The sequence below is a fragment of the Sorghum bicolor genome, chromosome 1 (genome assembly GCF_000003195.3).
Source record: "Sorghum bicolor cultivar BTx623 chromosome 1, Sorghum_bicolor_NCBIv3, whole genome shotgun sequence".
In the NCBI taxonomy this organism is placed as follows: Eukaryota; Viridiplantae; Streptophyta; class Magnoliopsida; order Poales; family Poaceae; genus Sorghum; species Sorghum bicolor.
In genome coordinates this window covers 58,655,965-58,665,765 of record NC_012870.2, presented here as the reverse complement: position 1 = coordinate 58,665,765, position 9,801 = coordinate 58,655,965, and the positions used below count along the sequence as shown (strand labels likewise).

General features: G+C 45.1%; 2 protein-coding genes and 1 non-coding gene across 4 annotated transcripts; 2 read left to right on the top strand and 1 right to left on the bottom strand.

The window, feature by feature from the left end:
* LOC8058107 (probable xyloglucan galactosyltransferase GT19) lies at positions 434 to 2,187 on the top strand. Its single transcript, XM_002467477.2, has one exon. The coding sequence runs from the start codon at positions 642 to 644 to the stop codon at positions 1,992 to 1,994; it is 1,353 nt and encodes a 450-aa protein (XP_002467522.1). The 5' UTR covers positions 434 to 641; the 3' UTR covers positions 1,995 to 2,187.
* TRNAG-GCC lies at positions 3,217 to 3,287 on the top strand. Its single transcript has one exon. It is a non-coding gene; the product is annotated as a tRNA-Gly (tRNA).
* LOC8058749 (flavin-containing monooxygenase FMO GS-OX-like 2) lies at positions 3,346 to 5,713 on the bottom strand. 2 transcript variants are annotated; one of them, XM_021451422.1, is made up of 7 exons: positions 5,065 to 5,713; positions 4,785 to 4,855; positions 4,555 to 4,707; positions 4,348 to 4,445; positions 4,109 to 4,244; positions 3,833 to 4,006; positions 3,346 to 3,716 (listed from the first exon to the last, which is right to left on the bottom strand). In XM_021451422.1, exons 1-7 carry the CDS (start codon positions 5,603 to 5,605, stop codon positions 3,537 to 3,539), a joined length of 1,353 nt encoding a protein of 450 aa, XP_021307097.1. In that variant the 5' UTR covers positions 5,606 to 5,713; the 3' UTR covers positions 3,346 to 3,536. The 2 variants fall into 2 exon arrangements, with proteins under 2 accessions (XP_021307097.1, XP_002464961.1); XM_002464916.2 differs by having other exon boundaries at positions 4,363 to 4,445; positions 5,065 to 5,710.

Below are 9,801 nucleotides of genomic sequence, written 5' to 3'. Positions count from 1 at the left end.
TTTCGAGGAAAAATCTAGATATAGATTGGGACACATAAAACCAAATAAGATATGTAGAACTCATGAAAATATTTGTAGATGCTTCTGAAATTGGATTGAGCTCTTGAAAATGAACAAATATCCTAAAGCATTCTAGTCAATCAATGTCTAATTGCATTTTAAAAAGCTTTTCACAACAAAAAACATGAGATGCAACCACCATAATTTTTTTCAACATTAAGGCAATCGACATGACTGTATGTAGAACATGTTAAACAACAACGGTGTCCATGGTAAGGGGTTGTTTGGTTAGAGGTGTTAAAGTTTAGCTCTTTCGTTTTATTTGATAATTAATGTCCAATTATAGATTAATTAGACTTAAAAGATTTATCTTGTAAATTACTCTCTAGCTGTATTTTTAATTTAAAAAATAGTTTATTTATAGTACTTCATGCATGTGTCTAAATATTCCATGTGATGGGTGTTAAAAAGAAAAAGAAAAACAGGAGCAACCAAACATGCCCTTAGCCACATGGACTTGGGCTAAGATTTGCAAAGCCTCTAGCGAAAGGCCTATGGTGAAATCTACGCCATCGATCCACAAACTTGGTTTCATTCCGTAATTCTCTCTCTTCAATCCCCCTGTCGGTCCGAATCCAAAAATGGTTAATCCCCTCTTCATCTTCCTCCCCCTCCTCAGCGTCGCCGCCGGCACCGACGGGCCGGACCCATGCGTAGGCCGGCGGATCCACATCCGCAGCCTGCCTCCGCGCTTCAACACCGACCTCCTCCGCCACTGCGGGGCCGACGCCTTCCCGCTCGCCGACCCGTCCGCGGCGGCCACCTCGACCCCGCCCTGCGAGTCGCTCGCCAACCACGGGCTCGGGCCTCGCACTCACCCACGCAGCCGGTCTTGGTACCGCACCGACGCGCGGCTTCTGGAGGCCTTCTTCCACCGCCGCATCCTGGAGCGGGACTGCCTCGCCGACGACCCGGCCGACGCCGACGCCGTGTTCCTGCCCTACTACGCGGCTCTCGACGCCCTGCCGTACGTGCTCGATCCGGGCCTGCTCGACGAATCCGCGCGGCACGGCGTGGCGCTGGCGGAGTTCCTGTCGCGGGACCAGGCACGGATCCTGTCTCGCCGGCACGGGCATGACCATTTCCTGGTGGTCGCGGGGTCCGCGTGGGACTACGCGCAGTCGCCGAGCGTGGAGCCGAGGCTATGGGGCTCGACGTCGCTGCTGCGGCTGCCGGAGCTGGCCAACTTCACGTTCCTGACCCTGGAGTCCCGCACGTGGCCGTGGCAGGAGCACGCGATCCCGCACCCGACGTCCTTCCACCCGTCCTCCCTCGGCCACCTCCGCGCCTGGCTCGCCCGCGCGCGCCGTTCGCGTCGCGCCACGCTGATGCTCTTCGCGGGCGGCGCCTCCCGCCCGTCCCGGCCCAACATCCGGGGCTCCATCCTCTCCGAGTGCGCCAACCGCACCGACGCGTGCGTCGTCGTCGACTGCTCCGGCGGCAAATGCGCGCACGACCCGGTCCGGTACATGCGCCCCATGCTGCGGTCCAAGTTCTGCCTGCAGCCGCCGGGGGACACGCCGACGCGGCGCTCCACGTTCGACGCCATCCTCGCCGGGTGCGTGCCCGTGTTCTTCGAGGACCTCGCGGCGCGGAGGCAGTACGGGTGGCACCTGCCCCCAGTGCGGTACGACGAGTTCTCGGTGCACATACCCAAGGAGGCCGTGGTGTTCGGCGGCGTCCGAATCGTCGAGGCGCTGGAGGCCGTGCCGGAGGAAGAGGTGCGGAGGATGCGGCGGCGCGTGCTGGAGATGGCGCCGAGGGTGGTGTACCGGCGGCACGGGAGCACGCCTGAGCTGAGGGAGGCCGTGAAGGACGCCGTCGACCTCGCCGTGGATGGCGTGCTGCAGAGGATCCGGAGGCGGACGCGTGCACTGGAGGACGGACTGCCGGAGAGGATTTACGCGCAAGAGGAGGATAGCGTCGACATATAGGATCAGGAACATCCTCTTCGGCTGCACTGCATCAGGACATTATTATGATGATGCTGTGTTCCAGGTCCAAGAATGAAACAGAGTGTGTACATGTTGCTGTTGTATTGGAGAAATGAGATTTGTGTTCCCTGTAATTTGTACTAGTTCTATGAGGCCTTGTTTAGTTTCCAAAAAATTTCAAGATTCTCCATCACATCGAATCTTGCGACACATGTATAGAGCATTAAATATAGATAAAAACCAAAACTAATTGCACAGTTTGCATGTAAACCATGAGATGAATCTTTTGAACTTAGTTAGTCCATAATTGGATAATATTGATCAAATAAAAATGAAAGTGCTACAGTACCGAAAATTTTGGGAACTGAATAAGGCCTGAGTTAGTATGGAGCAAAGTTGCTGTCTTCCTCTGATGAATGGCATTTTGTACAGTCTATACCTCGATTCACCCAAAGGAGCCATGAAATGAAATCATTTTTGAACCATGAATGGCAAGAACGAAATAAAATGAAACATCCAGCATCAGGAAACACATATTCACCTTTTACAGAATGAAAGAGTCCAGTTCTGTCGTTGCAAATAATGTTGAGATGATGATAGATGGCATTGCCATTGTGCGCGTGCTCTGTGTTCACTTAATTGTACAGCTGATGACTTTGTTATTGGCGCATCAGAGCTTAATTGGCACATGATTTAGTTGAACTAGATGAATTCTCCGCGCGTTGCTGCGGGATTTTCTTAACAATAAATCATTATACACATAGCACTACTATGCGGTATTTAGTCTATTATGTATATACACATATGAATTTGACTTGCATGTATTTTATGTATTAGATCTAGTAAAAAATTACTAAGCTAATAAAATAAAAACTAATATTTGGTTACATTATAGAGGAATTAATTGGTAATGAAACAAATAATGTATGTACATGACTTGTATGTGAATATTAAAGATTTAAAGTATTTCACATGATATAGATGACATGTTTATTTTTTATAATTAATATGGAATGACATGGACTTAGTGGAGAATGATGTAGACATATTGCATGAAGAGATAAAATACTCAGTGGATCACTTAGTGGAGAATGATGTGGACACCTTGCATGAAGAGAGAATTCATCTAGTGGGGTTTAGTTTTATAAAAGTTATAGGCAGCTAAGTAGAGATAATGATAATTACATGATTATTATTAATAATATAAAGGAAAGACACAAAAGCACCAGTGGTCTAGTGGTAGAATAGTACCCTGCCACGGTACAGACCCGGGTTCGATTCCCGGCTGGTGCAAAACTTATTTTGTTTTCTTTTTGTAACCTTTTTTTTTTTTTTTTGCTTATGTTGTTTGTTGATGACCAATCCACAGTTTACTACAAGATTGTTTGCTCTCTGATACACACATCGATCGAATGATCAATGAAATGCTAACCCAGAAGTGTGGCCAATCCACATCACTTAACTTATTAAATGATTATGCATATTGCAGTTGAGATCGGCCCCAGGCATGTCAAAAAAACATGGGATGAGAATAGTAAGATTTTACAAGAATTTCTTGAAGTATTCATTTGCTTCGGCCACCAGATGCTCGTCATCCCATTCATCACGGTAGCTCTCAGGACGAGCTGCCTTGTTCATTGCATTAACAGCATACATCTGTTTCCTCCATTCTTCGATTGGTGGATAGCCACATTGCTCAGCGAGCCAATCATCATACTCAAACTGCACATAAAGATATGCATATATATTCAAATGTATCAACAGTGAAATCTTAATACAAAACGATTGTGGTCAGGTAACAAAGCTTAACTAAGTATTGACAGACATCTCTAGGCTACCTGATGGTTTGAAAAGTTATGTGTGTATCTCTTAGGCCATCCAAGTGCTTCTAGTTTCAAATAGAAAGCTTTCACATCTTCCATCATCTTGTCTTTAGATGGAAGTTTGACCCGTCCTGATAGAACTCTAGCAACCCACTTACTTTGGAGTTCAAAAAGTGGAAAGGGAATAACCTGGAAAGAACAGGGGTTGTTGGAATGTTTAAGATCTTAGAGCTTCACAGGGTAAGTTACAGGTGCATCTCAACTGGGGCAGCAATTTGCAGCAAAACTGACCTTCCAAGGCAATCCGATGAAGGACAGATGAGGTGCCACTTCGGGTGGGAAAATATGCTTGTATAGTGGATCGACACGGTTGTCATCCACAGTGATAGTGCTGTCATCTCCAAGGAATGGAAAGTCATACAGGTAGCTAGGCAACATACAAATGCAAGAAGCACATTATCAGATTAAGGTATTAAGGCAAATTAGCACAAAATGTCATGTTTTTGTAGGAAATGGGATGGCAGTGATACTGCAAATCGCTATACCCAGTGCAGTGCATGATGACATCAGCTTTGATTGAGCTGCCATCCTGGAACACCACAGTGCCATCCTCCTGCGCATGGTCAATCTGCAGCCCCCCCAGCATTAGATTTGCCACGATACTATAATACTGTGGCAGCTCCTCCGGTAGATAAAAGCTATCATATCTTGATTCACCAGGATAAAAGATAGTTTACCATGGAATGAAGCCACAGATTATCATAGCCAGGCTCCTTCTTACAGGTGGAAGCTGGTGCTGATCTATCAGCAATATGGACCTCTTCCGCCATGCTTGCGATGTCTCGAGAAATGTCAAATGCACTTGCCGAGGCCCCAATTACGATCACTACCTATCGTTTACAACATATAGTCTTCGTTAACCATGGGAATGCATAATGGGAGCATACATCACTGGGAGGAAACACACTTGATCAAGGAATGGCTCCGGCACACGGTAATTGTGGCTATGCATTTGCTTTCCTGGCCAAGCATCGACCCCTGCCGAAGTTTGAAAGTGTAAGAATTGATCACTGAAGGTAAAGAGCATCTGGAATTTGCAATGGCTGTAAATTGTCCAAACATTGCAAGCACGCACAGGAAGAGAGAGCCGTGGAGTTACAGGTCAGGCACTTTATTCCAGAACCTATCCGTGCTTAAGTAGCTCCAATTAACGCGATCACAGATAGATTGCGTAGTGCCGAAATTACCGGGAATGACGGCGATGCGTGGCTCCGTGTAGTGACCATTGCAAACCACGACGGCGTCGTAGAACTCCTCCTGGCCGCTCCCTTTCTCCCCGAGCTTCCTCGACGTCACCGCCCACCTCCCGCCGCCGCCGTCCTCCCGCCTCACACTGAGCACCTCCGTCTCGAAGCGGACGAGCCGGAGCAGATCGAACCGCCGCGCGAACGCCTCCAAGTAGCGGAGCACCTCCTCGTGCCCCGGGAACCTGCGGGGGTCTCGGGGGGAGCCCGCGGCCGCGGCGCCAGCGGCGAAGGGGAAGTCGAGGAAGCCCATGGTCTCGCGTGGCAGGTTGGTGCGGAGCGACGCGTAGAGGCTGGAGTGCGTCGCCGCGGCGCCGAGCGGGTCGGAGGACGTGGCGGGCGGCGTGTAGAGCCAGGTTCCCCCGACGGCGGCGGCGCGCTCGAAGACGACGGGCGCATGCCCCTCGCGGCGTAGCTCGCGGGCCGCCACCAGGCCCGCCGCGCCCGCGCCGACGACGGCGAGGCGGAGGGAAGCCGACGGCATGGAGGGCGGGCCGCGGGGCCAGTGGGCAGCGGAGAGCCGTGTGCAGTTTGGGATGTGTTGGAACTTGGAACGAGTGGTGGGCGTACGGGGGAGGGGTTGGTGTGTTTGTTTCCCTCCTCCTTGGCTAGTTGGCTTGTTGCCTTCCTGAGGACGTCGTCACGGCAGTATCGCCGGCCACCAGTCGGCGAGACGATTGCGTGAACGAACGAAGCGTAGTGCCTAGCGCCCGTCTCGTGCCACGTCTGCTTTGGCGTTGTTCCAACCATCGCCATCGGAAGAATCCCCGCACCGCACCCGTACTGTAGCCAGCCCAGCAACGACGTTCCAGAGCGCAGATTGGCCATTGTATGGGCTATGCCGAAACAGGAAACACTCTGGGCCAACACGAAGAGCCATTGTAGAGCAAAACGCCCGCGAGAAAGCAAACAAAACTTTGCGGTAGCTAACTAGAAAACGGTTTTTTAGCTAAATTTTCTAAGTCTCGGAGCATCTCCAAGGGCCTCTCCAAATCAGTTTTGTATTTGGTAATTTACAAAAAACCACAAAAAGGGGGCTTCAATGGTTTTGCAAATGAGTTTTGTATTTGTGCAAACTTTACAAATCTTCCTCCCAACTTGGCATTTATGCAGAGGACTCTGGGTTTGGCAAAATAGAGTATGCCAAGTGAGTTTTGCAAAGGCACTTGGAATATGCATCTTTTTAGGCTTTGCATTTTGTTTTGAGACTTTGCAAATAACCTCAAATGCAAAACTGATTTAGAGAGGCCCTTGGAGATGCTCTCATTAAGAGTGTGTTTGGTAAATATTCAAATTTTTTATTAATTTTTTTCGGATTCAGAATCTCGATGAATGTTTTAGACTATGAATCAAAATCATTTGACTGGGCTAGTTTTAGCAGCCGATTTTGGCTGCCTGAGATATAAATCATGATTTTTCTTTCATAACTCATCTGATCTTGTGGAAAACCTGTAAGTTACATAGGAATAAGTTTCTTACTGATATAAGACAACACCCTCTATTTATATGAGAAAGTCATGGCCAATTGACGAATCGATTTAGACAATCAACAAAAAAAAACTTATATACTTTACTTTTTATCTTTTACCTAAAGCTTTTCAAACTTCTTTGTCATCTAGCACTTCTCTTGACCAGATTTGCTGGCATTTTAGGTGACCTTGTTGTATGTCTCCCCTCACAGGTCTTTCCGAGAAGCGTTCACGAATATTTCGGCCAAAGAACGAGCGCCAAATCGGCCTTACCATTTAGTCCTACATCGCTGCATGTATCAAATGTGTGCAACTCGTGTGATCTAGCCCTTCTAGTATGTGACCAAAACTCGTATCAACACACTTTTCGATGACTTCACTAGAGAAGAAAGCAAATCAATCTCCTAAGATGGCCGACGGTACGAAGGATGACCCTACAAATTGAGCAATTCCAAGCACAACTACTATGATGGCCAACGGTACGAAGGATGACCCTACAAATTGAGCAATTCCAAGCACAACGTAAAAGCCTTCGGCCCATTAGCTTCCTGAGGTGGTTCGATGCTAGAGAGAGAGAGCGATGGCCCAAGCTACTACTGATCTAGTATGCTCTAGCATGTGTTCGAGGTGGATCGGCAAGGAGTTCTCAAGAAGATCAAAAGAGCTAGCTTTGAAGCTTTTCATCTGAGGTAAAGATTGATCAATCACCCTTAGATCTAGTATTCCACATGATGAATGCTAAGATGAATTTCGATGAAGCAAAAAACTTCCTAAGACACCGTTATGCACGAAAATCTTAGCAAAGAAACTAAAATTCTTAGTTTTTCTTTGAGATGTTTGGCTTTTCGAGAAACAAATGAGTTATGTATCACCTAGCCAACAAAAAATATCCAATTTAGCGACCGAAAATAATAAGCCAACTTAGGGGGTTTACTACTATCTTACTGATGGGTACTTTCACGCAGTCGTCGGTTTCCACCACACGAGTAGATACCAATACAACAACAATGCATGTATCTTTTGCTCATAATATGGCATTGCCAAACCCTCCTAAGACTCCATTAAAGCTAGAGTTATAAGCTAATAGTATGTGAGTACTTTTCACAAATCAGCAATCTGGCTCCATGGGATGAAGCTCTAAGCGATTTAAGGAAGATTTGCATGTTGCTAGAGGAAATGTTGGGTGTATATTTTGAAACGGTTGGGAATACCTATTCCAAAAAGATATCCTTCATATTTTGATTACATTAAAGCTTTTTATGGTTGAAAAGTGTCTAAGTTTTACAAATTTAGTGCTGAAGATAATAAAATCACAATGGAGCACATTAGCATGTCACTTGCACAATTGGATGAAGCTAGAACCATGGAGCATATGAGGATTCACATTTTTTATTATTATCTCTTAGGCCTTGTTTAGTTCGCAAAAATTTTCAATTTTCCCCGTCACATCGAATCTTTGGTCGTATACATGGAGCATTAAATATAGACGAAAATAAAAACTAACTGCACAGTTTACCTGTAATTTGTGAGATGAATCTTTTGAGCCTAGTTACTCCGTGATTGGACAATGTTTGTCAAATAAAAACGAAATGATACAGTAGCCAAAAACAAAAAATTTTGCGAACTAAACAAGGCCTTACTAGTGCTCCTTTTTTGTGGTTTTCATCTTTACAACCTTGTTGTATTGGTTCTTGGGTAAAGTTAAGACAAAAAATTCCATGAGCATTTTTACAATGGAACTATTGAGCTTAAATTGCCTAATTTGACATTGGTTAAGCAAGAATGTGATGAATCTATCCTTGATTATATTAAAAGATCAAGATATACTAAAACTGATGATTTAATTTGAATTTTTTTATAAAAAATCACTAGTAGGAATGTGCACATATATACGATGAATTTCTTGTAATGACTAAAAAAGATCATTGGTACCGATTTGTCATGAACTTGTTGGTAAGTTGTGGGGCTACTTTATGTAAAATAAGCTAGTAGCCATCTAAATGGGGATCCCGCGAGAAACAGGGACGATCAATGGTCTATCGTCCGTGTCCGCATCTCTTACCAGACCTAACAAGGAAATGGTTCCATTCATTCCCGTGGGGTAAAAAATATCCCCATTTCCATCCTCCAATGGGATAATTCTCAGATCCCATTACCATTCCTAACCCCCAAACTATTTTATAAACATTATTACTTAATTATTATTTTTTTAAAAGTTAGGGGTAGTAATTGTGTGCGGGCATAATTTCATTTTGTAGCATACAAATTTATTCTTGAGGCAATGGTATGGAATGATAATACCTAGCGAACACTTAGAGCCTTTTGATACTAATGCGTGCAATGCTGGCTTTAGAACTCTTTCCTAGCTCCAACTTCAACTCTTTTGGAAGAATCCTTCTAAATGTTTTGTTGAAAGAGCTGTTTTCAGTTAAAAAAAATAGGGGACCGGAGGAGCCCTTCAAGATGAATCGTGCCAAAACCCCCCTATGCAGGGGCGAAGCTAGCATCAAAGTAATGGTGTTGGACCGCTAAAGGAAAATACCAAATGTACTTATTATATGTGGTGAATATTAGCTAGTTTATTGATAAAACTTTTGTGCACCCAGGTTCCAGTGCACCGGGCAAAATGATGGGGCCACTGCCCCTAAGCCAATTATCTTTTGGTTTCATCGGCGTGTCTGAGCTGGAGCCGGACTGACGACTGAGTATGCCAAACAAGATTTTAATAATCATTGAAATTTCTAAGAGGGTGTAGATATTATAATATTTTTGTTTTATTTGATAATTATTATCTAATCATAGACTAAATAGACTTAAAAGATTCGTCTATTAAATTACTCTCTAACTATGTTTTTAGTTTTATAAATAGTCTATATTTAGTACTTTATGCATGTGTCTAAACATTCGATGTGACGGCGGTACACTTTAACTCATGAAAAACACCCCCTAACTCTCTTTTTGCAAGACATATACGTTTGTCTTCAGATACAAGTAGATTGGTAGATGCATTTCCAAATTGTAATAAAACATAATAATTCAAGAAAACTTGTAGGTTAGTTGATGCAAAATCCGTGCTTCCGAATCCTCCGTGCATTCATTAATTAATTAGTCCGCCCATGACCGTATTTGTTGGGTACCATAATAAGGGATACCCAAATCAGAGTAACGAAAAACGAGAAGGAACATACTAATTACAATCATCAGGGCCTCG

What these genes read in the sequence shown, in the direction of transcription:
- LOC8058107 (XM_002467477.2), top strand. Translation starts at nt 642, where the DNA reads ATGGTTAATCCCCTCTTCATCTTCCTCCCCCTCCTCAGCGTCGCCGCC.
- LOC8058749 (XM_021451422.1), bottom strand. Translation starts at nt 5,605, where the DNA reads ATGCCGTCGGCTTCCCTCCGCCTCGCCGTCGTCGGCGCGGGCGCGGCG. An exon ending in ACTGGGTATAGCGATTTGCA is followed by an intron (nt 4,245 to 4,347) that starts GTATCACTGCCA and finishes TATGTTGCCTAG; the next exon opens with CTACCTGTATGACTTTCCAT. An exon ending in TCATCGGATTGCCTTGGAAG is followed by an intron (nt 4,007 to 4,108) that starts GTCAGTTTTGCT and finishes TGTTCTTTCCAG; the next exon opens with GTTATTCCCTTTCCACTTTT.